The sequence below is a fragment of the Fukomys damarensis genome, unplaced genomic scaffold (genome assembly GCF_012274545.1).
Source record: "Fukomys damarensis isolate Sample0158 unplaced genomic scaffold, DMR_v1.0_HiC HiC_scaffold_8, whole genome shotgun sequence".
NCBI classification, from domain to species: domain Eukaryota; kingdom Metazoa; phylum Chordata; class Mammalia; order Rodentia; family Bathyergidae; genus Fukomys; species Fukomys damarensis.
In genome coordinates, this window is record NW_022900920.1 from 14799601 (window position 1) to 14826268 (window position 26668).

At 46.7% G+C, this 26668-nt stretch overlaps 1 protein-coding gene across 1 annotated transcript; it reads right to left on the bottom strand.

Annotated features, from left to right (window-relative positions):
* Positions 1–535: 535 nt before the first annotated feature.
* Gpr26 (G protein-coupled receptor 26) lies at positions 536–26661 on the bottom strand. Its single transcript, XM_033761377.1, has 4 exons — positions 26220–26661; positions 17879–17992; positions 8322–8512; positions 536–1673 (listed from the first exon to the last, which is right to left on the bottom strand). Exons 1-4 carry the CDS (start codon positions 26606–26608, stop codon positions 1459–1461), a joined length of 909 nt encoding a protein of 302 aa, XP_033617268.1. The 5' UTR covers positions 26609–26661; the 3' UTR covers positions 536–1458.
* Between the last annotated feature and the right edge of the window lie 7 nt (positions 26662–26668).

Genomic DNA, 26668 nt, shown 5'->3' on the forward strand with positions numbered 1-26668 from the left:
CTCTCTCTCTCTCTCTCTCTCTCTCTCTCTCTCTCTCTCTCTCTCTCTCTCTCTCTCCTTTCCATGTGGTTCCTTCTGTCATGTTATGATACAGCAATAAGGGAATAAGGGCTTTGCCAAAACAAGGCCATTTCAACTTGGACTACTCAGCTTCCAGAATGATAAGAAATAAATCTCTTTTTAAAAATAAATTTCTCAGTCTCAAGTATTTTGTTATAGCAGCACCGAATGGACTAAGACACATTGTACCTGAAGAGGTTGGGGGCCATGCAGGTGTGTTTTGGGGCGGGGTGGATGCTCTAGATTTGGGAAAATTAAGAGCTGGTTCCATTATATGAATATCCACTACTCAGAAGGCTGGGTGAGGCCAGAAGCACCTTGGGCAGTGGATGTGGAAGACAAAAAAAGGCACAATGTAGGAAGGTAGAAGAGAAAAGAAATATAAACTTTGGTGGCACCATGAAATTATGAAAAGCCAGCATTTCTGATAATTATAAATAAAAATGTGTTCATACAAGCTCAGCAAAGGTTGGGTATTTTATAACAGGAGTCTTTATTGGACAGGATCACAATATATATTTTCCCCCTGAAGTCACCATCGATTCTATCATAAAAATATATTACAACATTTGACATGTATTCACAAAACACAAGCCATTGTAAACAGAGCAGGCAGCACTGGCCTTGGATTAAAAAATCTTGAGTCCTACTTCAAAAGAAAACAGCTGTGGGCAGGTGTATCCCATGAATGGTAATATTGCCACATCGGAAGAGCTTCTTCTGGGAACATTTTAAAAAAATAAGTGGAGCCTTACTTCTATTTTATAAATTAGAAGAAAGTCAGGTTAAAGCTATAATGTCAAATGTTAAGAAGACACTAAACTGTTGCTTCGTTTGCTTTGTACTCAGTGTGCCGCTGTTTGTGTTTATGATCATTCATCTGTATGTATACCCTCACGGGCACATAGAGTTATGGGCACACACATTTATGAGTGCATTTGCTCCAACACAAACACACAGATGTCCCACCCATCTTTCCATGAATCTGATATTAAGGAATCACAACACTGTGCAGAAGCCGAACATTTGCAGATCATTCTGTCCCCAGGAATGAATTTTTTACATTTTTCTAAATCCTGGTTTCCAAAAGTATTCTTGGAATGTGCAGAGTACATTTCCTTGTGGGATACTAAACGAGCTGGCACACACATTGGATTTTCTTAATGCAGCTTCCTTTTGTTGTCTACTGGGCACTGTTTGGATGACCAAAGCAACAAATGGTGTGTGTCCTCCTACCTCACTTTGTACAGCCACCAAAAAATAAATTTATGGAAACACAAGGTATGCAAAAAATTGGACCTAGATGTTCTCAGGACTTGGAGACCCCAGGAGCTCTAAGGATAGCATTTAAGCAATTTTCCTTTCATTTACAGGAAGTGATGGTTCTTGCACTGGATATTAGACAGAGTAGAACCTCCCAACTTCCTCCAATGGGGAGAATACATAGCTGATCTTGTCTGCTGTCATCCATAGCTCAAGATACCATGGGAGAGGGAGAGATTTACCTTCTGCCAGGAGCTTCATCAGAAGGACAATGCATATCCAGATGGCAAGGATTAAGAGTCCTTCTCCCAGATGAGCCTGAGAAAATGAAGACTGGGGTATTCCAACGCCTAGAAAGACCATGCCAGGTGGTAATGAGGGTGAGGCAAGGCACCTTTTTAATTTGTCACTACATTTCCACAGCTGTTTGTGGCTTAGAGAAACCCAGGTTTTCCCTGGGAAGATCCCAATAGGTTTGGCAAGATACCAGCCCCTATAAATATCCCTGCAGTCCAGAAGAGATTGTATTTGCACATTTATTGTAAAACAGGATTCTTGAGATTTGGAATGATTTCAGTTTGCAAGGAAACTTGACATTTGAACTTTGAGTGGGGAGGGGCAAGGTGGTTATTCTTAATAATTAAAGCAAAGGTTTGGTAATCAATGGGTTGAATGAAGGCAGTGGCAGACAAAGCCTTTATAAAGGGGCTGGATGTTGGATATTTTAGCTATACCTAAGCAATCACTACGATCTGGTCCTTTTGAAACTAAACGTCATAGGCTTGCAGTCAAGTGTCCTTGTGATGGCATTTGGTGCTTGCCTAGTCCGAACTCATTCCTTTAAAAGGGTAAGAGGTGTGACTGAGATGTGGGTCCTGATGGTAATACTAAGAACCTCACAAGTCACAACAGACTTCCTGTCTCCAAATACAGACTTTAGGCTCTGAGACCATCAAATCATGGACTCTGGGTTTTATTAAGCTCATGCCCAGTTTCTGTGCCAGGGAATAAGTATAACACCAATTGCACAGTCATCGGGTGTGTGTAAGAGGACACAGGAAATACCACACATCGGTGTTCCTAAAAATACAAGCATGCCCAATGGCACACACAAATTTTCAAGTAAAAAACCCAGTTTATTTTGAAAGTCCTTAATTATGGGTGCACGTGATAAACTTAGAGCACTGCTAAGATTGATTAGATTTGTGTTTGACCTTTGAATGCTAGATACATATTTACATGGCACATTGTACTAGTGAACTGTGCACCACCTGGAGAGAGGTATGGGTACTGAACTGCGAAGTAGCGCGGGGACTTTTGCAGCATGACTGTCTCTGCTGTGTGACCTCTTCCATTTGTCCCAAGGTGGTAGGTGAGAGTGCTCCCTCAGACCCTCCATGGTACTAAATATGTAATAATCCCCTCCCAAAAGCCTATATTTAGCCTCACTCAGAGCGCTGCTGGGGGATGTGCCTGGATGGACATGGTTGGTTTCATATGCATAAATTGTGCTTTTAAGGAGGAACATCACTGTCCCTCAAAATGAATGCAGTCCCTTTTGCCCCTCTCTTGTTCCCTCCTTTCCTTTTCTTTCTCACTTTCCTTCTCTTTTTTCCTTTCCTTCCTTCCCTTTTTTTTTCTTCTTCTTTCTTTCTCTTCTTTTGGTGTTGCTAAATAAATATGGATATATCCCATATCTCCTCTTTCTAATTTTGACAGTTCCAACTTCAAGACTTCCATCTTCTTCTGCTGATGACAGATGTTGTTGGCTCTGTCCTGTTCATGGGGCCTCCACCCCACCCATTGGACCCCACTATAGGGGTCCAATAGACACCAAGCTGCCACCTCACTGAACTCCTCATCGGGCGGGATCATATCTCTGTGTCTTGCCACATGTTGCTCCCTCCTGTTAGTCTGGCCCAAACTTCACTGCCGTTGTGAAGCCTTCCAAAACCCTGCTTCCCCCATCAGTCAAGTTCTGCAACCTTGAGCACACTCCCCAAAATATGCAGCCTGCCCCCCACACCCGATAGTAATTGCCGTTCTCCCCCTAGGCCTGGCAAAGCACCCACAGAACTAAGGAGTGAAAGCTCTGGGTCTTGTTTGTCTGCTTGCCATTCCAGGACTCCATCCTCTTCACCACCAGCAGGTCACAGCCTCTACACAGGGATGAGTAGTCAGTGAAGCCACATAGGTCTTGGCTGTTCCCTGTCCCCATAAATCTTCCCTGAGAAGTTGGACAAAACCATTCTTTGGAACCTGTGATTCTCCCCTCCCAGGTAGTTGACCCCCAAAAGTTTCTAGTTCCTTTTGCTTCTCCAGTGTTTAAAGAAGGAAGCTTGAGGAGGCTTGGACTTCCTGGATGCATCTGAATAGGAGAGCAGGAGCTTATGGTTTCTACCACCTTCGTTTAACCAGGCCAGGAACAAAGGCAGGAAAGAGACTAAGTACTGGGTTGGGGGTTTGGGGCCAATCAGTCACTGGGTCTGGGAGACAACAGGAGCCACTGGGAAGGTGGGAAGCTTACAAAGAATGCTGCTTTCACAGAACTTGCTACTAGCTGTTCCTGGGGGAGTGGCAGGGGAACCACAATGGAGGAAATTGGAAATCCACAAAGGAACCACACCCAAGGACTGGCATCCAGATACATCTCTTGCTGCAGCCTGATTCAGCTTCTAGTTATTAAGCTGCATGTAACAAGCTCTGGTCAATGGCATAAATGACAGATATTACCTCTTTCCACAGTCAGGTTGTCTGAGGAAATAGCTTGATCCAAGGCCCATGCAAGTGTTCTGAAAGGGCCTCTCTTAATGCCTTTTCTCTAACAAATGGTCCCAACTCTGCCATCTCTTCCAACGTCTTACCCCTAGCATGTCTTACCCCTTGGAGCCTCTGCTGTGCCATGGTCTCATGCAAACACACTTTCAGCATTTCATGAAATGAGTCTTCCTGTCCTTCTGAGAACAAAATGACCCAGCTCTTAAATAAAGCTGGAGATTAAACTATTTGGATAGTTAGGGAAAGATGCAAGACAATGGAAATTTAGGTATTTAAAAATACCCAATTTCCATTCAGTTTCTCCAGACATATAAGATCATTCTTCCTAAGGGGGTAGTTTGAAGAACACTCGTGTTGGTTAGCTGATCACTGATGGTTGTAAATGCAGAATCCCATGTCTTTCCCAGCTACATAAATTGATCTCTGAGGAACAGATGCCAGGCTCTATATTTAAACCACCTCCCTTGGTGACACTTGGGGATAGTAAAGTTTAAGAACCAATAGCTCGGTTCAGATACATCAGGCCCTCGGGAAGGCAGTGAGACCCTATCATTCCCCAGACCTCTCCCTCATTGCTCCTGAGCCACTGATCCAAGGGATTCCCGGCACCTGATAAAATATCTGAACTAAAATCAGGCAGATTAGTTCATCCTGCACTCAGGTTACATTCTAACAGTGCACAGCTTTCCATTTCTCTGAGGGTCCTATTGCTGCCAGGGAAGGCATCTAATCACGTAAAAGATGACAATCAGGACATGTGCTTGGCCTCATTCTTTCTGTCTTCTCTTGGGAAGAAAGACACATGAAAAAGAAAAAGAATTTCACAAACACAAGGAGAGAGGTTCATTGCTCAGGGTGACAGGAGCCTGAGCTGAGTCCTGGAAGAGCATGCAGTTGGAATGAGATGACTCATGTCATCAAGTCCCTCTTCCTCTGCCTCACTTGTAAGCAAATATGGGCCAGCTCCTATTGGGGGAGGGCACCTGGAAGGTGAGCCAACCACAAGACCCGCAGACCTATGTGCCATGATACCCATCAAGTGGATTGTTCTCTTTGGAGCCCCAGGCTTTGAAATTTCCTTCTCCAAGAAAAGATCTAAGGAGCCAGATGTGCATATAACTGTAATCTCACCTACTTGAGAGGCTGAGGCAGGAGGACTGCAAGTTTGAGGCCAGCCTGGGTAATTTAGTAAGATTCTGACTCACAATAAAATCTAAAAAGGTCTGGAGGTTAGCTCAATGGTGGAGCACTTGTCAAGCATGCACAGGGTCCTAGGTTTCATTCCAGGTACCCCCACTCCAAAAAAGCTAGAATAGTGCCAGAACAATTATTATCAGTAAATTCTGAACATGTAGGACAATGCACTGAGCCCTCTATGTGAATTTAGGAGTCAGAAATCCTCTCTGCTACAAGTATTATTCTTCACGTTTCTTTAAATACTTTTTCCCTGTCCAGATATTTCCTCCGTTTGTGCCTTAACCATTAAGCCTTACACGAGCTGAAGTCAAGCAAGCACGTACAGGCCTCTTGATTTAGATGACAAAAGTCCTGGTGTTTCAATGTGTTATACCTGAGAAAACCATGTGACATTTGATAACTGAAATTCCCAAAATGAGGTAGATAATTTAATTGGGAATAGCGAAGGCAGGGGGCAAACTTTAGAGACTGCCTATAGACGCATATAGACATTGATTGAAAAGTAATAATAGCAGAGTTGCTTAACACTGTTTTCTAAGGCAGCACTTTTCTTCTCACTGCCCTTTGGGTTCTTAATTCCTATGTCTAAATGATGACGAAAATATTAAATCAATCAGTTTGTCTGAGGGTTTTACCTACATGATGTCAATATAACTGGTTTTATTGGGTTCTGAGAGGTTTTAGAGGTTCCGTGAAAGTTATGAAATGCATCTGTTACAATGTGTGGTACTGTGGGTAAAGGTCTTGCTTTAGCTAAAGAAGAGGAAAAGAGGATCTAGTTTCTACCAGGAGTACACTATGTTGCTTATATAAACCAAGCTGAGAGGGAATTTGCCAGTTCTTTCTCCAAACTGATACTGCTTGCATTTGACTGTCTGCTCTCCTCATTCACTGGGTTGCCACTCTTCTCTTATCTAATTTCAGGAGTACTTGTGTGAAAAGGGAGGATTCACATATTCAATCGTGCATGTTGGTTCCTGGTTGATTTCACCTTCAGTGGCACTTTTGGTGTTGGGATAATGGGTGGCAGACAGCTGCTTGTCACTAGGAAAGCTCAACAAAAGCATCTGTTGTGATTTAAACTTAAGTGGCCAAATGGGCTCTGAACCAGAGCAATTTCATTTCAGTAACACACAAAGTCATGCCTGGCAGTGATGTGCTGGGAGATGTTTAACTAACTCTCTGGGAGAAGGGCCTGATCAGTAGCATTTGCACAGTATAGAAGCCATGGCTGATTTAAAGCTACCAATGCGATGTCCCTGATCACAGGAGGGGGAGAGGTCAAGCCCTATTGACTCCCTAGAGGATTGGCTAGGGAGAGCTTGATCAGAGACTCAAGCCAGTATCTGAAGGGAATCCTTTGAAATGCCCGAGTTCTTTTTCTCTAAAGAGCCAGATGTGAGCAGGCATGAACACACCTCTGCCAGCAGTGGGAAGATGTCACAGCCTCTTCAGATGCTACATCTGGCTTCATTCTAGTCTCCATGGAAGTAATGAAATCTGACACCCCTGGGCCTGGCTAAGTTGCTTTCTAAATGAGGAGCCAAGAGTTAATAAGACAATGTCTTCTCAAATGGGCAGACACTTCTCTACCTTTAGGTACTGAGGCTGCCTGGCAGAGAAAACTGTCAGACTCTCCTAGTTGGTCCCTGGTAGTCAGTTTCCTCCTTTCTCTACCTCCCAAGTAAGAACAGCCGAGCTGTAAGGAGAGAATGAGCCATCTGATTTCATAGCTATCCTTTCCACCCTAGAGGAATCACTTAAAGGATTGAGAAATAATTGCTTTGTGTATTCACAAATCAATTTAAAAATGGTGAATAATAATATGATGGTAGAAACCATGGACCACTCATCTTGTATTTTTATGAAATCAAGACTAGTCTGCTAATGGATTGATATTTGTATTACAGTATTTCGTAAAAGTTTCACTATCTCACCATAGCACAGGAGCTTTCTTGGTGACCTTTCACAGTCTTGCTCTCTATGAGATGGATGTACAGAAAGGAGGATTTTGAGCCATCAGGATAATGAAACCCAGTGCCTGATGATCAAGCCTAGATCTCTGCTTAGTTCATTACTTGCCCACCCATTTCATGAGGCTTGCTGAACAAGATGCATAAGACAAGGTGAAATTCTTCCTGCCAATTCAGGTCACACAGGGACAGGGAGACTGACCAGCCACTATCGTTCTGTTTTTACTTGGCTCTTACATTTATGACATGCAAATCACAAGAAAGTGACTTGTTGGTCAGACTGTGAAGAACCTAATATATGCATTACCCTGCATATTGAAACCATTTTCATGCTAAGATTGTCTACACACACAAACATGAGTTTTCTTCTTGTTGGGGGAAGAGAGGAAAAAAAGTTATATCTAATTTGCTATTCCTGGGACAACTAGTGGGCAGCAACCAGAGGGCCACTAATTGTTAAACATCTTTCCCTTAGGAGCAGAGCCCTAGGGTCTCAGCTGAGCACAATTTAATTGATCCTAGCTGGATAATATTTGGCTTAAATCAGCCACACCTACCAAGTAGAAAAGGGTCATTATATCTGATCTGGGGCCACATGGCCACTACCTGTCTCACCTGTAGCATGACTAAAATGTCCCATGGAGACCAATGCTTTTCTTCAGCATGGTCCCTCATGTCCAGCGGTTCAAGCAGGTGAATACGCCTCCCTACCTGCCACCAACACTGCATCCTTGGCAGTGTTGTCATCTCTAGGGGAGCCTCTGCTGAGTCTAGGAGCTCGAAGAAACCTCTCAGAAAGGCCAGAGTGTGGCCCATGGCTATCCTTTGGTGATAAACAGGGCAGTCCAACATCTGCCCTTGAGGAGCCAGGAAACAGACCCCAGAACCCCAAATCACTGGACTTGCTGGGGGATATAGGTGGGTGGTGTCCTTCCAGGATTCCCTAGCCTGCCCCTACTTCTTCTCCCCATCTGTCCCATTCCAAACTCTCCAGCAGGAACATGGTCCTTCACTCAGACACCGGCAGAATGTTCTGGCTGTGAGAGTCACCTGTGAGGCCTGAGGAGCGGATGGAGCGTCTGTGGAGGATCCTGTTCAGAATCTCTTTGCAGCTTTTTCGGTACTGATGTCGCAGCAGGGAGTACACAAAAGGGTCAGAGGCAGCCTTGCTGTAGGCCAAGCACTTGGACAGAACCCCCCAGTGGGAGCCAATGGGTGCCGAGGAGAAGAGCTCCACCAGTCTGCAGAGAGAAGGGTTGTTACTGAGAGCATCGCTGGCCAAGGCTTGATTCTATACTCAACCACCACTTCCTGGCCATGTTCCATTCCCCAGAGACCATGTCTTCAGTTAACAATGACAATGACAACAGCAGTGTAACCAATGACAATGATGACAGAGAACATTAATCAGGCATTTATGTTATTCTAAGCACCGTGCTAGTTAACCATTTCATACATGTGAGAGCACTGAGCCAGGAGACACGACTATCCCCATTTTCCAGCTGAGGAAATAGAGGTCCTAAGAGGGTAAATAATTTGCCCACAGTCACGTGGCAAATCAATTGTAAAGGTAGAATTTGGACCCACTCTGTCTGACTTAGAGTCCCGAGCTTCACTAAGAAAAGGGCTAACAAGCTAACAGCATCCTGGCTTTGGCTCAGCTTTGCTTCCGATCTGCTGTGTGACCTTGGGCAAGTTTTGTCCTTCTTGGACTTGCAGGCCTTATGTAAAGAGCAAGGAGGCCGAATGATCATCTGTGTGATCTTTTCAACTAGAAGTCTGGCTTGACTCTACTCCAAACCTGGTTCTGCCTTTCTAAGGAGACTGCACGGGAGGGAGGGCTGAGAATAATTTGGCAAACATTCTGCCAAGCTCAGAGCCTGTCCTGCAACAGGAATGAATCTGCTGTCAAGGAGGAGTTTTTTCACAAATTTAGGATTCTTATGTCTCTGACAAAAGTGGCAGTCAAGGTGACTGTCATTCAGTGAGGGAGAGCAAGGAAAGATACAACCACATGTCTGAGGATACAGATTCTTAGAGAACCCCCCCACCGTACTCACTGAACCCACCGTTCCATGGTACTAATGCCAGGCTGGGGGGCTCACCAAGAGCCTCGAGCTGTATATACAGAATTTCCCCACCCCATTTAAGCCGCTTTTCTATCTCAAATGTTTCTAGTTTGCTTGACTATTTTTGAACATTGTCCAGCATTAGCACTAGGTATAAAACAGCCAAAGATCTGGGACAGAGATGCAAGATTATAAACCACCCCCTCTCCTATCCATTGTAAAATGAGGAAATTGAGGGCCAGAGAGAAGAAAAGGGTCTCCAATGTCATGGAGCAAGTGAATAGCCATGGAAGGCTCAGCACCTGTATTCTCTGAGATTCTGGCCCTTTTTTCTGTCTGCAGTATCTGTAAAATAGAGGCAAGGCTGGCTCTCATCTTAGTAGGCTGTCTAGGGGAGGACCCAAGTAAAAAAAGATCCGACCTTGAGTTGTGACCCTACTGCCAGCTTCTGTTGATTTTCCTGAAGCCTCCAGGATGGGCTGCAAAACCAGCAAAGGAGGAGGAGACTAATGGGGTTCTACCCCCAGGAAGATGACCCTTTCCTAAACAGAGCCCAAGCAATCTGTTCTGAGTTTCCTCTCTCTCTGCCTTCCCATTTTTAGCATCCCTCTTTGCCCCTTCCCTTTGACCCCATGGAGGCCCACAGATTTCACAGAATAAAAATTTTCAGGATAATTTAAAATTTTACTATTTGGAAAATGAAGGGTAAAACCTATTGTATTTCCTTCTCTTCTCTAAGAGATTTTATGTGAAGCCTGAACTCACCACCAGCTCCATAATAATAGTTGTAGTTAGTGTCTCCTTTGAGCCAACCACTTAATGAACATAATCTGTAATATTAAATTTATCCTGAGAGTGAATATCATTATTCCCATTATACAGATGAGGAAACCAAGGCTGGCAGTGGTCGAGCAACAGTTAGGATTTCCTGTATGGAAAATGCAGCTCCATCTGCCTGCAGTCAAGCCCTGGCTAAATGCCACACTGAGATCTGAATCTTAGCATTGCACGGAAGAGATGGGCTATGAGGTCCCCTCAGCTCTAAGAATCGCTGTCCATGTAGTTACTATATGCTACACAAAATGTTTGTCTCTTGCCCTTCCCCAAATTGCACATGGCAACTTCTGCTTTGAAAAGCCAAGATCTGGCTTTTGTTAGTCCCTGGGCAGAGAGAAGCTTGGGGTAAGCACAGCCCTGGCTGTATAGAATTTGGCTCTACCTGGCCTCCAGCCAGGGGAATGCTGGGCTGCTCCTTCTATGTTCAGATGTGGTTGGCTGAGCCCCCTTCTGCTTTCCCTGTGTACATAGACACTCTGTGTCTGCCTAGCTGGCTCTGCTCTATCCTCGCTGACAGCTCAAATCTCCATTCATTTATAGGGGCTGAGAAAAGGCAAGGATTTCCATATTTCTAATTCCAGGTGTGGGCAGGAATTTGGATGACTACAAGGTCCCTTCCAGGTAAACTTAGAAAGGGAAGGCTTCAGCCCATCCTCTCATGCCAAGTTCAGCTCTGCTCACGCCTCCTAGGACCCTTGCCTCCATGAGAGAGGCAGTAGAGTTCCGATTCTATGACTGGGCGAAGCCACTGCCACTCTCTGCCTTTTTTTCTCCTCCCCTCCATGTGGGCAGTTTAATTCATCCACTTCCTGTTCCTCCCTGCAGCACAGGTAGATTCACCAAAGCAGTACCAGCTCCAGGAACAGAGAACACCTCCCTTGTCCTCTAGAAGCAGGACTGGTTCCCCAGAGCATCGCTCCTACCAGCTGCCCTGACCTTCCACTAAGCACCAGGGTGACTTTCCATGTATTCCCCAAGGTATGGACTAGAAAAACTTATCCGCCATCAGGTTCCATTTTAGAGGAAAATGCTTAAGCATGTGTAGTCACAATGTACATATATCTGCCCTGGCATAGCTACCCCTGCACTTGCCCTGAATGCTCCCAGGAAAGGGTCCATACTTAGCAGGCCAGAGGAGGAGGCAGAGGAGGGAGAGCGGGCTGCTTTTCCAAGCATTTCAGGTAACACTGTTGTAGAAGCTTCAGCCCTTTATTGAAGAAGATAGGGAAGTTCTCCAAGGGAGTGTGTGTGTGTGTGTGTGTGTGTGTGTGTGTGTGTGTGTGTGCAGTTAATCCCATATATGCACATGGACCTATGTGTTCGGAAATATAAAGCACTGCAGGGTACAGAGTTTGTTGAGTTGGAGCAGGACACAGAAGAGTTACACCCTTCTGAGTCCAGGCGAAACACAAAGCAGAAAGACACAGATTATGGCCACAAAATCCTATGCAGCTCTAACCCTTCTTCTCTGCTATGTATCCAAGGGATCTCTCTTCGAGTCGTAGTTTCTTTCTGGGAAGCAGCCCCCTGGCCCTGCAGTTCACTGGCAACTCTGGGAGCTGGCTGACATAGTAGAGGGCCAACCAAGGAAGACAGGAAGCTGTCCACCTGCACCCTTCATCCTGGGAAGTCCTAGTCCTCAGAATGAGGATGTGGTAACACGTGCACGAGCTGAGGCATTCTATGAGCCCCAGAGACCCATGACCCAGCCTTGCTCTGCAGTGGAATACCAGTGGAAGGGAATTCCTGGGTTGGATCTGTAGTCCCTACCAACTCCTCTGGAGTTGGTCCTGGGCTCAGTGCTCAGAAACCACTTCATAGCATCATCTCTAGCCTCCAGAAGCATTCTTCCTATTGTACACAGATGAAACCAAGGCAGTGATGCATCAAAACCGTGAGGCCCAGACAGAAGAACCAGAATTTGAACTCTATGGGTGTAGCAACCTTGTGCCTTCTTGGAGTCAGCCTGCCCGATGGTCTTTTGGACTCGCTTTCTGGTTCCGTGGTACAGCCAAGTACCTTTGCTTTCAAACATTAAATTTCAAGCAATAAATTACAGCCCTTTGTCATTCCTTCTGTGCCTATTGCCCATCTATCCTCCCTCCCTCCCTCTCTGTTTCTGCCTTCCTCTCTGTTTTTGTCTGGCTGGCTGACTTTTTGTCTTTGTCTCTATTTCCTTTCACCCTCTCCATTTCTATTTTTCTGTATATCTTTAATTCTGCTTTTGCCTCTGCCTCCATATCTCTGCCTCTCTGTTTCTCTCTCTGTCCTCTCTCTCTCTCTCTCTCTCTCACACACACACACACACAAACACACACACACACACACACACACATAGTGTGTATGGAATGGAATGTGGGCCAAAGAGCATTCCCTGGAAAGCCAGGCCCTGGTATTCCAAAGACTTCTTGAGAACTTTTATTTGAAGATCTGTAGGCCATAAGCGGATACTTTAAATTTTCATGAGACATTACAGTAGAAGTCATTTTATTAATAGAATATTAACATTTAGAGCTACTTGCATATTAAACTCCTCTCTCATCTACATGATGCCATTATTTTGAAAAGCTACAATAATGTATCTGTCAGGTTCCCAAATGCCTCAAAGCCTGATTCCAATTATTTAGGACAACTGTAATTATTTGTAAGCATATATCACTGCAGAGATGATAGCCTTCCAACTGCTTCTAGGCGTGTGAATTTTAATTCAGAAAATGTTTAGCAAGAACTGGTGGATGAGGCTGTGCGTCTGCGGGCTCTGCCCTGTTGGTTCAGGAGAAGTCCTCTTAACCCAGGTTACTGCGGTCACTGGATCTGGTGTGACTGTGAACTGGAGGTGCCAGACTCCTCACAAGAGTGTAGATAGATGGAGCTTTTGCAAATGATTTCTTCTGTTATCTTCTACGCCCCCCTGCCCAGGTGCAGGTGGCTGTTTGATTGGGAAGGTGGATGATTGTCTTGAGAACTATTCGCTGTATGTCACATGCCAACCACGTCCGCATCATGCTGAATGCTCTGCACAAGTGGTCTTATTTCTCACAACAGGCTGATTTCTCCTCATAATCAGTGGGCATTTTTCAATCTTCACCGGAAGGAAGATAGGAGAGTTGGAGCCAGGATCCCTGGAGGTGGATGTCTTATTAAAGTCTGCCAGGCGCCCACCAGCCTGGCAATTGGATGCCTTGGCAGTGGAAGTAGCTCTGATAAAGTCCTGGTTGCAGCCATACCTGGAGCCCAGAGGAGACCCGGCATGCATGAGCACATTTACGGGTACCCTCTCCCTGGACTATGCCTGAGGCTCCCAGCTACCCTGAAGACTAAGCATACTTATCTCCTCAGTCATGGACTGGGTGCGGGGTAGAGGTATTGGCAAGAAGAGGTTGTCCTAGGAGAGGTGCAATTTCAGGAGGACCTCCTGGAAGGATCAAACTACCCTATACTCTCCTCTATGCTGCACTATCTTGGTAGCTGATGCCCCTTCTATTTGGGCCCTCCTACCTCCAGGAGGAGAGCACTGATTTCCCAGGTAAGTCTGACTTTGGGCTGGACACTGGACAAGGAGGGGAGAGTGGAGGAGGTTCTGAGAACCCTCTAGGACTGGCTGAAGTGGGTCCCAGTGGGCTCCTGGTCCCTGAAGGGTCAGATGAGTAGCTACAGGTCTAGAAAACAGGAACTGGGGACAGGGCACCATCACCCTTCAGCCCCAGACTGCCCATCCCTGCAGAAGCATCAGTGCAAAGTATCAAGGCACAGGTGTGATGTAGTATTTTCTAGTAATGAAAATCATTTTTAGTGATATATTCAACTTTTTGATCATTTACTATGATTTATCACTTCACAATGGAATCAATATAAAAATTATTAATTAGGGTGTATTTTTGTCATTTAAATCTTGGCAATGCAGTGAACTTTTAGCCCTAAAGCCCATGTCAGTTTGGACAGGCCATGTCCCAAGTGCTCTGTAGCCTCCATGGAAGGTGGATGATAAGGCTCTAGATCTTGTTCCTGCTGCCCTTTTTGCTTGGATTGCATGCCCGTGCGCGTGCAAACACACACATACACGCACACACACACACGTACACGCACACACAGGGTCAGGACCACTTCACAAGCCACGTTCATGAAGTCCCAGCTGGGGGAGCTCCATCCTGCCTTGGAATCCAGAACCTTGAACCTTTCCCAGTGACATCGTGTTCCGGCTGGGTTACAGGCTGTGTCTACAAGGCCAGTGTCCCCATCAGGGGCCCTCCTTGGGTCCCACCAACTGATGCCACACCTGCAGAGACTCTTTCATGGTGTGCACAGAGAAGATACTGGAGAAGCATGTGCTGAAATGCATGAGGTGTGTTTACAGAAGCTGAGGAGACTTTAGGTTTTCTTAGGATGGATACTTCCTGCATATGAGAAGCCCACATAGGAGCATGGGGTGGTGGCACTAGGGCCGGAGTGTCTTCAGCAGAGCTTTACTTCGTATTCATGAGGTTTCCTGTGTGTGCTCTTTCTCCCTCATAAGTTGCTGCTCGTCTCCATAAAGGATGAACAGTTTTGGAAATGTTTTTTAAAACTTAAAATGCATCAAATCCATTTGGAGGGAACATACTGAATCTATAATCTATTTTACTAAAACATTATTTCCTGGGCACTGTTAGAGGGAACCAAGCTAAAATCAGAAAGAAAACAAAAAAGGAAAATTTTGCTAGGAAATGAGATTAATCCAAAGAAAGATCTAATCATTTAAAAGTGGAGCCACATTACCTGTTCTCCTCTGAGGGTTCTCATTCAGTTGATTAGACCATGGCTTCCCTTACTCTAGGGCTAGAGAGGAGGGACCTCTGTACACCCGCTCTTCTTGACAAACTTCCTTTTGTTAAAATGAATCCCTTTCAGTCCTGGGTAGGTGCCCTGGGTGCAGCTATATCAGAGAAATGGTGGGTGGTGGCTGGAAGTGTCATCCACCCCATGCCCGTGCTCACTGCTCTGTGTCCTAAGGACACTGGCCCAAGGCCACCGTGGAGGGCTGGTCTAGGGAGGCACGTGCTACAGCCATGCTGCTAACCGCTTGGCTACATCTGACTTGGAGAGCAATCAGACCATTTTCTGACACTGTGCAAGAGTCTGGTGTCCTGTGAAGACCCTGATGAGTGCAAGCCCTGGCTTCCTAGCTGGAGATTATGAGTCTAGGCCAGTGGTTTTCAACCAGGGGTGATTCTGGTCCCAGGGGACATCTGGCAATATCTGGACCCATTTTTAATTATCAAATCCGGAGGGTTGAGTAAGAAGAGAGGTGCTCTGAGCACCCAGTGGGTGGGGCCAGGGAGGCTGCTAAACATCCTGCAATGCTTGGGGCAGCCTCTCAGCAAAGAGCCATCTGTGCACAAAATGTGAATAGTATTGAGGTCTAGTGGTGAGTTTTATTAGGAAGATTTTTTGTTTTGTTTCATTTTGTTTTTCTGGTACTGGGGATAGAACTCAGGTCCTTGCACTTGTGAAGCAGGCACCAGAACCACTGAGCTAAATCCTGGATAGTGGTGAGTTTTGATGGAAGAATAGATGGCCTTGGTCAGACCTGGCCACGGACCCGCAGACAGTTCTAGGTATGGTGTTCAAAGTTAGATGCAGGTCCACTAGCTCACTCCAGGAGAAGCAGCATGCCACAGGAGACAGGGGGAGGCAGTGCAGCTGCCAAAGTCCCCAGAGAGGTGACGGGCCAAAGGCAGGCCAGGCTCACCAGCTGCACATCCACAGTGATCTGGGGGGCAGAGGGCAGAGTTCTGGGCTACAGAAGGCGGACGTGTTGGCCTAAAGCTTCAGTGAACCAGGCTTCAGTTCAGTGTAGACAAATAAGGAAAGTAAGAAGACTGTCCACAAAAGACCCCTCCCTGCCAGGGCATGCCTGGTACTGGGGAGCAGGGAGGCAGGGAGTGTCCTTATCGGTCCCTGCAGCTGAGGCTGCTGGTGATGCTGAGCTGTTCGGCTGTGTGTGTGTGTGTGTGTGTGTGTGTGTGTGTGTGTGTCCTGGACTCAATGAAAGCTTCCATTTCTACCTCCTAAGAGCATCAAAGTTCCTTTTTTACTGCCAACTTCCCAGGCTATCAAAACTCTTTGAATACAAAGCTGTAGGGTTTTCCTTTCCCCTTCCAGTTCATAAAATAGATTGAGTAATTTTTTTCTCTTTTCTTCTGGATGAAATTGTTGCAGAGAACCATGAGAACCACAGCAAGCAAGCTTGAGGATGGCATAATCTGGAGGCCAGTGGACAGCAGCCCTGGCTCTCTCTGGGGCTTCCACGCTGGAAAGAAGATGACAGGTTCACAGCATCTGGCATAAGGGGAGGAGCCCATAGTCATGGGAGAGGTCACACACCTGGCTGGGAACAGGGTGCTCCCTGTTCCAAAGCAAGGGGCGGGTGGCCCTGCAGTGGACCACAGGGGCTGGGCTGTCCACACTCAGTAGGCAGCAGAAGTCCAGGTCCTGAATAATCCTTTCCTCTGCTTTGTTTCCACATTTCCTTCCTGTTAGGTGCTCTTAGGGCTGTGGGCCTGGGCCTTGTATCAGCATGATGAGATTTGGAAATGGAGTAGAAGAAAGTCACCCACCTCCTCTTGGTTTTGATGCTACCCCAAAATAACTGTGGCTGACTATGGAGGTTCCTCAAAAAAAAAACAACTAAAAATAAATCTATCATATAATCCAGCTGCCTCACTTTTCTAGTATGTACCAAAGGAAACAAAATTGATATATCAAAGACATACCTGCATGTCCACGTTTATGGTTGCTCTGTTCACAATAGCTAATATGTGAAATCAACATACCCATCAACAGGGGAATGGGCAAAGATATAGAATATATACGAAATGGAATATTTTTCAACCATGAAAAGAACAATATCCTATTATTTGCAGCAAAATAGATGGAAGATATTATGTAAAATATGTAAGACTCAGGACAAATATCACGTGCAGATGCTAAACAAATCAATCATAATATAGAATTGTGGTCACAGGAGGCTCAGAAGACTGAGGGGGAAGAGAGACAGAAGGAGGTCAGATAATGTATTAAAACACAGTGAGACAGGAGTAACAAATTCTATATTGTCCAGGACAGTGAGGTGACTGTAGTTCATGGTAACTCATTACGTATTTTATGTATAAATAGCAAAGAAGCTCAAAGGCTCCAAACACAAAGTAATGATAAGGAGATGAAGACATTAATTGCTTTGATTTGACTGGTACAAATTACATTTTATTGAAATATCACACTAACTCATAAATATATACATTGATTATGTGTTAATCAAATGTTTTAAATTTGGGGGGGGGTACAGGGAATCAAACTCAGGACCTTGCACTTGCAAGGCAGGCGGCAGAACCACTGAGCTAAATCCCTGGCCCAAAATGTTTTTAAGCTTTAAAGAGAAGGAAATGTTAATGACCCCCATTTGATCATTGCACACTGTATATATGTGTCAACTTATCACACTAGATCCCATAACTATGTACAATTAAAATAACAATTAAATAAAGAATTTGAAGCTAAAGTGGAAAAGTACACATACAGCTTTTCATGGGTCCTGGAAATTTCATTCTTGCCCCCACTGCACCCTTGGGAAAAATGTGCAGCCAAGAGAGATGACAGCTACTGAAAGGTCAGAAGCCCTGCTATTCTTCAAAGCCCCGCCCCCACGCCTACAGATCTGCTCACCTGGTGATCACATAGGGGGCAAAGCACACGAGGAATGTCCCTATGAATGTGCTGATCTTCTTGGTGGCGCGCTGCCGCCTCCGCTTCTGCTCCTCCAGACAGCGTTCCCGCACACTGCAAGTGAAAAAAGGGACAAGATGACTCATGGGCAGCCTGGGCCAGTCACAGTGAGGTACTACTGGTTAACACAGGCAGTGGCTTCCAGCTTAGGGACTTGGCAAGGAAGCCAGAGACGCGGGGTCATTTTGGTAGTAGCTGGGTGATTTTGGGAAAAGTGTATGGCATTGCTAAGCTACAAGGTCATCCTCTGTAGTATAATATTATACAGACATATTTTATTTATCTGCTTTCTTATATATATTATAAAGAAATGTCAAAAGGGACTGTTTAGAGAATTAAATGCAATAAGCACACAGATGCATAAAATGTGTTCATTGTATAAAGTACGTGGCGCAATTAGCAATTGGGATTAAGAACAAATAAATGTCAACACTTATTATTGCTACTTACATTGTTCACTTATCACCTTTTATATACCAGCTCAAGAGAGCTGCTGTAAGTTGGACTATTTGTAATTCTTGTCTTTACCATAATTCATCCCTGCAGTGGGCCTTCTACCTGCCAAGTGGGTTTTACCTGCCATGTTTTGCAGTGAAGACCATGAGCTAAAGACTATTCTGCTGTGAGATGGGACACTTTGCTTGGCTGTCAAGTGGAGATAGGATTTGAACTGTGTCCTATGTCACCTGGGGCAGCTGGGGGTCTGTATATTGAGTGGCATAGGTGGGGCTACCTTTCTTCCACGTGTTCAGCCTTGTTTCTTCTATCCCAAAGACTCATCCCTGCCTCAAGCTAGAGACCCAGAATTACAGAGTGGCCAAAACAGAGGTCAGTTAATTCCTCCAGGGACCGAGCTTAGAGAAGCAGGTGGCCATATTGTCCTGGTGGAACTGGGGATACAACCTGGAGGGTAGAATCAGGAGGCATCAATGCCTCCAACCACCAATGCCTGTTCCTAGTCCACTGTCGGGGACCTTTGCACCACTGTCATTTCTGTACCAGCTGAGAGCAGTGGCTGTTTTAATGCACTGTGTGCAGTGACAATGAGTGCGTGCACAACAGTTACTCTGCCCACTGTCACAGGCAAGGAGCACACAAAAGTGGCCCCGAAAGGCAAGCCCAGCCCAGCTCAAGGCTTCATATGCTCCAGCTCAAAGAATCCAATAGAGGCATGTGTTTTTATAGTTGATGTTCTGAATAATTCATAGGAGTTGAAAGAGGGCAGAGAGGAAGACTACAGGCAGGCACAGTTGCCCAGGAAGTGCAGATAACTTGCCAGAGTCTAGCTTGGGTGGAAGTGACCTGCCCCCAAAATAGGCTGGTCTGCTATACACAAGCAAGCCACAGAGAGAAGATTCATGAGGCAGATCCATGCACATTGTTAATGAAGAGAGCCCACCCCCCGCCTTCCTTCAGAGAGGCCATTATTTTAAGGCATTATCAGAACTCTCCTTACTCAGATTTCCCAACACAGATGGACAATTCCATGTTAGTGTGGACTGAAGGATCCTAAAATTCCGATATTTTCCCCTTGACCTTTGCCTCTCCAGGATTTTATAGAGTTGGGAACTGAAGTTGAACTCGGTACAGCTTCAGGTTTCAGAGTGGTTGAAAATGTATTGTTCACAGTTACTTCTTAACTTCTAATGACAAATATAAGTAACAACCCACATTTTCTGGGTCTTTAATATATACCATGTTAGCTCCTGTGATGGGGGTCACATGCACTGTGCAGGTCTCTGACTGATATCATTATGGTCCCCATTTTTCAGATAAGGACACTGGGGCACAGAGGAATTAAGTAATTTTCCAAGATCACGCAGTTGGTAAGTAGTGACAGTAGGCTGAGCAATTTGTTCCAGTGGTCCCCATTTTATTACTGAAAGTCCTGTATCCTAAAGGATTCTCAGGGAATGACTCTGGTTGCAAAAGAGAAATTCCCCCATCTGAGACCCACGACAGTTGGTTACCCTGGGTGTTGGCAGGATGTGAACCCAGGGCCACTGATTCTGGAACTTTGGGCACCAAAGTTGTCTGTGTGATCACATTTCCTGGGGAGGCACTAGGACATCACTGCACCCAGAAAATTAGAAGAATATAGCCAGTGGCATGATGGGGACAGAGCAGTGGCTTTGTCTAAGCTCACACAGCAAGAGCTGGACTTAAATTCCCTTATTTTATGATTACACTTGGGTTTCTATAAAAGATTTCTACCAAGGTTCTCTGGTAGGTGTGACACGTACAAGGTACAGAGTGGGAGAGGGAGGACTAAAGGACAACCTGTCCCTAACAGATGTTTGTGTCTGTGCTTAACAGTCATTCTAGTTGTAGCTATTGTAAAATTCTCCTAAGACAATGAGGAATCAGGTTCAAAGTTGAGGAACTTTCCCCAGAGTGAAATAGCTCTGACTTAGGTGTCCTAAGCTCTGCCCTCAGAGTTGTGTGGCCTCGGGATGCCATACAACTCTCTGAACCTGTTTCCTCATTTATCGAAAGGAAATTTCCCAATAGCTAAAACTAGAGTTACCATTGATCACAGGGACAGGCTCTCAATGGGGATAGACATGACTCACCAGCTACCAGGACCTCGTGGGTTGAGACACTTCCCCGGGTAGGGAATGGGTGGTTTGGTGAGAACGCAATGTCCCCTCAGGTACTGGGGTACCCATGCTTGGCCATATCAAATAATCCTTATCCCAAACATGAGGAATATTTAAAAATGGATGCTGATCAAGGTTTAGAGGTCTTCAGAAGAACCAAAAATAATTCCATGTCTCTAAAGAAAAGAAATGCATCCTGCACAGGATGGAGTGACCAGTATCATTCTTTGCAGGCTGTAAAACTCATGGGGATGAACTGTGTTTGCTTGTACAAGGCCATGTGCAGCAGGAAAAGATTAAGCAGTAAAGTACTATGCTCTATATCACTTCTTAGAGTGGTTCTTAGAACCACTGCCTGAGGTTCTACTTTTCAAGTCTTACACTCAGGAGATACTTAGTGTGTGTTGTATTATGGTAGTTAATGAACTCTCCTTAAAAAACATAAGGAAATATTAAGACTTGATCATTTTTCAAAGTAACCTTTGCAAAAGAGATCATAATAAGCTAGAAATATGTTCTAAAATAGATTTTTTTTTTAAAGAGTGAATTTTAAAAACGTTGAGGCTATCAGCCAAAGCAAGAATTACCAATGGACCAATGGACCTGAAGCCAGGAAGAGCTTCCAGTGGCCTGGCCTCCCATCGTGGTTGGTAGCCTGGTGGTTAACCTTGAAGAACCAGAGCCACCCCTTTGGGTTCAAGTGCAGAAGCCACTGCTTAATAATTGTGTGGCCTTAGGCAAGTTACACAGCCTCTCTGTGCAGCAGCTTCTTCATCTATAAAATGAGAGTGATCAGAATATCTACCTCTCAGAATTATACTGAGAGTAACTGAGTTAATGCATGAAAAGTAGCAAGAGAGTGCTTAACAGTTAAACACTCAGTAAATGATCATTTTTCATTCTTGTGTATTTACTGAACAATTGCGTGTTATGTTCTAGGTCTGCTTTGAACTCCAAAACCACAGAGCTCCCTCTACCTTTTGAAGTACTTCCTTCCTGTACATGCATGAGATGTGGCTGTAGCCAGGGCCTGTGTCTGGGGTCCAGTGAGAGGGAGCTAACAGTAGGGTGGCCTGACATCGAGTCCTGACTCTAAGGTGCCTTCTGTGACCAACTCTGGGACTCCATGGACCTGTAGATACTGTTTCCTGGCCTGGTGCACTGGAGCACAGAGTGGGTCTGTAGAATACATGCTTGCCTGGAGGTGTGTCTCTGCTGGAACACAGCAGCTGACTCTGCAGCCACAGAGTGTGAAGGGTAGGCTCATCCGCCGTCTGCAGCCTGGTGCTCTTAGTCCTGAGTCACCGCATGCCCTGCCTGCTTTCCAGCACTAGGCAGTGGTAGTCAGGAGGTGAATAAGGCAAAGTGGCCCCAGGTTTCAGGGGAAGAAGCACAACCCCGAGTTCTTACCATTGTTTAAGCACCTGTACCTGCTCTCAGACTAACAGCATCAGAAAGCCACCAGCACTTTCTTTCTGTTCTCCCCCACCATAGCTTTATCGCAGATCTGAGCTCCCTGATGGGCTCAGTTCTGTGAGCTGCTTTTGTACTTACTTGCTAATGAAGACCCTGAAGACCAGAAATGTCTAGGACACGCTCAAGGCTGCATAAGGAGCTCAAGACTGAACTAGGCCTCATTGTAGGTCTCCTGGCCCCAGGTTCTAGGGTGTTTACCCCAATCCCACTGCTGCCTATAAAATCACCTGACTCTGAGCAGTCTCACAAAGCTCTGAGCCTGGTGGTGCAGCTGAATTCTTAGGGTTCTCAGGTGGAATCCAAGGTGCACAGGCTGAGAAGCCCAAAGCTCTCCAAAGGCAATCTGGCCAGTGTGTGAACTTTGGGGTGGGTGTGGGGGTAGTGTCAAGGTGGGCATCAGGATATGTCCTGAAGCTGTGCAGGACAAGGAATTTCTTGAGACCAAAGGAGACAGGTTGTCCAGCTTTGGGACATTTGGGGTGAAAGAGATGCTCCCCATCGGGCTTTGGTAATTGGGCAAAGGGAGGGGCAATTCTGAGAATGTCTGAGAAGTCAGTAAATGAAGTGACCTCAGATAAAATCTTCCAACCACAGACACCTCCTTGCCTCTCCAATGAGTCTGTGTCCTGAATGATCCCAGATGACTGTAGTCTACCCAGAGAATAAGCTGAGTGCTCACAGAGGCTCTCATTGGTTTTCTGGCTTTTAAGGCAAGGGAAAAGCTTGCCCTTAAGAGAAGAGACTGATGATGGGAAGAGCCCTGCATTAGGGATATGGATACTGGATTAGCTGTCCTGTCCTCAGATCTAATAAGAGTGGTCCCCACCTGGACCCTGCACACTAGGGAGTCCACCCACCTCTCCCTGTGAAATGAATAGTTCACGGGGCTAAGGGAACCGCCCACCTACAGCCCACACCTTCCATTCTGGGCCAAAAGTGCCTGGAATATGCCATTCTTTGCCAAATGCCTTGATTCTGTTTCCCAAACTAGGCTCCTATATCTTCTCTGGTCCCATCCCTGAAGGTGGCTATGCTGCCCATGTGCTTGGCTAGAGGACAGTGAGCCACCCGTGTACATGGCACATGGGCAGGCAACCTGCAGTGTGCATCTGTGCAAGGGAGACCCCTGCAGTTCTGTTAGACCCTGGATGGAGAGGGGAGGCAGGCAGGCTGGCTCAGCGATCCTCAGCAACTTCAAGGCTCTGAGGCTTCCAAGAGCCTGAGAATTCTAAATCTCAATCCAAGCCCAGCCTGCAGCTTGTTATATTTGCCAATGTAAAAGGATAGAGCATATTTCATTTAACAGTTTATAAGCTTGATTTGGAACTTCTAAATACATATTCTTTGTGAGATTTTCTTTGCCCCATCAAAATATCCTCAGGAATGAATCTGGGCTTGAGCAATTTTCTAAGATCTGCTAAATTAGGCAGGTGCCCTTTTCCTAGGGTCTCTCAATTCCATCATCTGTAAAGTCAAGGACACAGTGAGGTTCCATCTGCTATGCCACAATTCTGCCACTGTCTGGAGCCAGGCTTTGCAGACATGGTTCATGGGATACCTAGGAGACTCTGGAAGGCTGAGCAGACCTGGGAGATACTTAGAAGAAACATCTATCCAGCTTCTTGCTTGAGTCCTCTTCAGGACTCTATGCAGCAATTAATCTAAGCCAGTGAGCTTGACTCTGGTTTGAACTGGAAAGAGCAGGGCACATGCATCCAGACCTGGCCCCACATGCTCAGCCATTCCTGCAGCACCAGGTGGAGGTCTGGCTATCACTATCTAGAGCTTTAGTTAGGGCCACTGCATGGTGAGCACTGAGGAGGTGGAGGGCCAGGTGTGTACCAGACCCTGGAAACCCCCATTGACTTTATCAATGTTTTGATTGAGAAGCCACCACAGAAAGACAGAGTGAGGGACTACACATTGCATTACTCATTGCATTAAATATCTGCAGGAACAGCAGACAAATGCCATGCTGGGCCTCACAGAACTCAACATACATCCCTTTTAATTAAGTTCCTGTAGGCTGTTGGGGTGGTGGTTGCAAAAGATTCCAATAGCCAAGACTTCACCAGGTTCTCTGGATGTTCAGAGAAAGAAACATGGCTTTTGATGACTCAAGACTGGTACCCCGAGATCACAGAGACTCTTGGCACCAAATTGGCCAGAAGACCCAGTGCCTGAGGGTGGAGGCACCCAGGCAGCTCCAGAGCTAGCACTGCAGTTTCTTATTTGTATAGAGGAAGTTTGAGGCAGACAGGCAGAAGCAGATGGACTGCCTACCTGTCCCCTTCTGTACAGCCCATCCCCCTTGCTCTCACTGTGGGAGCCAAGCCCTCTGAGAACAAGTTTGCATTCACTGAGAGGTCCTCTATTTCATAACATCAGTGAGATGGAGCCTGTAGAGCTGGCCCGGACAGTCCTTGCTCAGCAGCCCTTCCTTCCTCCAACAAGGCTGCCTACTATGAGCAGGGACTCCTTAAAAGAGCCTGTTGCTTAGAAGAGGTCAAGGTTCCCCTGAGAAGTGAGGGGCTGGATGCAAACAGAAAGGCTGCCTCTGCTTCTCAGATCCTTGGAGACTTTCTCTGCAGTTTCTGACCTGCAGTGAGGGAGGGATTTGCAGGAGTAGAGCTGGTCTTCCACCCTAACTGGGTTGAAAAAGAGCCACTAGCTCTCCAATCCTGGAAGCCGAAGAGCTGAGATACGGATTTACACTGTACTAAATGAGGACTGGTTCCATTTTCAGCACCATCTCCCCTCCACTGTGACTCATGACAAGAGAGCCCTCTTTGGGCCTCACTCAAGTCCAGAAGTTAACACTTCCATGCATCTTCCAAGAGCAGTCCTGGCCCCAGCCCCAGGGTGAAGAGTGATGAGGAAGGGAATAGCCCTGCAATCGTGGTTGCAAAACATTTCTTTAAACCTCTCTGGACTGTGCACAGACACAGGCAGTGAGAGCTGGTGCGGGTGCCTTTGTATGTGACTGTGAGGCAGGTCCTATGTGGTAAGGAGATTGCTTCAGTGTGTAATCAGGAACAATGGATGCACGCATTCATGCCCTGATTGCAAGCATGGTGAAGTGCAAGGACTGCTTGTCATTGTTGAGGACAGGAAAATCTCAGCAAGGTGTCCTTACTAAAATGGACACTTCTAGTACGGCCCCTTGGCCCTAAAGAGATACCTGCATGTGCAGGATAGGACTGAGCTCACTCCACTGCCACAAGGCTCCCTAAGTTCCAAGGCTCTGCTAACAGCAAGGGCCCCAGCCTTCCCTCCCCAGGGGTCTCCGCCTGCCTCACTCATCCATCCATCCATCTGATGCTAAGGCCCTTAGCTAGGATCCCAGGCTGCTGAAAAGGAGCCTTCCCTCTGTGGATTTAAGAAGACAACAGACACACACCAGCACTTTCCATTTCTGCATCAGGAGATCCTCATGAGGAAAGCTGAGGTGAGCTCAGGACAGCCCAGATAAATTTCCTCTCCCTTTCCCAAGGGATTCCTGGGTTTGGCAGGAGTTTCTCACAGGTACTTGAGCTGTCTGCCTTCCCCTGCCTTCCTGAGACAGCAGCCAGTGAGCATAGAGATAGGTGCGCGGGTTCAGTCCCAGAAGTCTCCGGGGTGGCCCTCCTGTGGGGCCTTAGGACTCAGAGTCCAAGAGACACTTGGGAGTGGAGGAAAAGCCTCACACCTCAGAGCCCACCACAGGGCAAGGGCAGCTCACCTCCATCTGGTGAGGACTCAGGCACACACAGGGCAGGAGACGGGCAGCCAGACACCAGGGAGAGGCAAGACACAGAGAGGGGCTTCACATTCCATTTGAAGAGCTCTTCAGGGCTTCCTAAGCCTCTGGGTCCCTCTCAAGGCCAGATTCCAACCTTTCAAAGACTCTAAACCGGGAACAAAGCCCACTGCTTTTCTATGTGCCCTTTTAAAATGAAAACTACAAACACAATGAGTGTAAGGAAGCCCAGAGGACTTCTGCCTCCGCTTTCTGCCGGATGCTTCAGAAAGCGCCGTGTGGGTCACGTCACCCACATTTTCTGTGGCTCCGTGCTGCTGGTGTTCAGGCCAGCCGCTCGAATCCCCAGCGCTGGCTACTCACCCCACCTCGCTGTCCAGGAAGGAACAAGGGTCTGCCCACAGCGGAGACCTCCCGCTCCCAGTGTCACCGTGCACGGCGAGCCCCTGCCCCCCGGGCCCCTCACCTGGGGTGGATGTCCACCAGGAGCACGAGCGTCTGCATGGTGATCACGTCGATGCGCTTGCAGTGGAAGCGGGCCACCTTGAGCACCTTGAGGTACGTGAAGCAGAGCACGACGAAGGACAGCAGGAAGCTGAGCGTGTGGAAGGCGCCGGTGAAGACGGCAAAGCGCAGGCGCTCGTCGGGTCGCCGGCTGCACAGCGTGCAGGACGCGTACAGCTGGTGGAAGCCGAGCCAGGACAGGGCGAGCGCGGCCGCCGGGAAGGTGAGCGCGTGCAGCCACGTGTAAGCCACCATGAGTGCGGCGTCGCGGAGACGCATCTTGGTGCGGTAGCTCAGCGGGAAGACCACGGCCACCCAGCGGTCGATGCTGAGCGCGGCCATGCTAAGCATCGAGTTGGCAGCCAGAAAGGTGTCGAGGAAGGCGGCCAGGCGGCACAGGCGGTCCCCGGC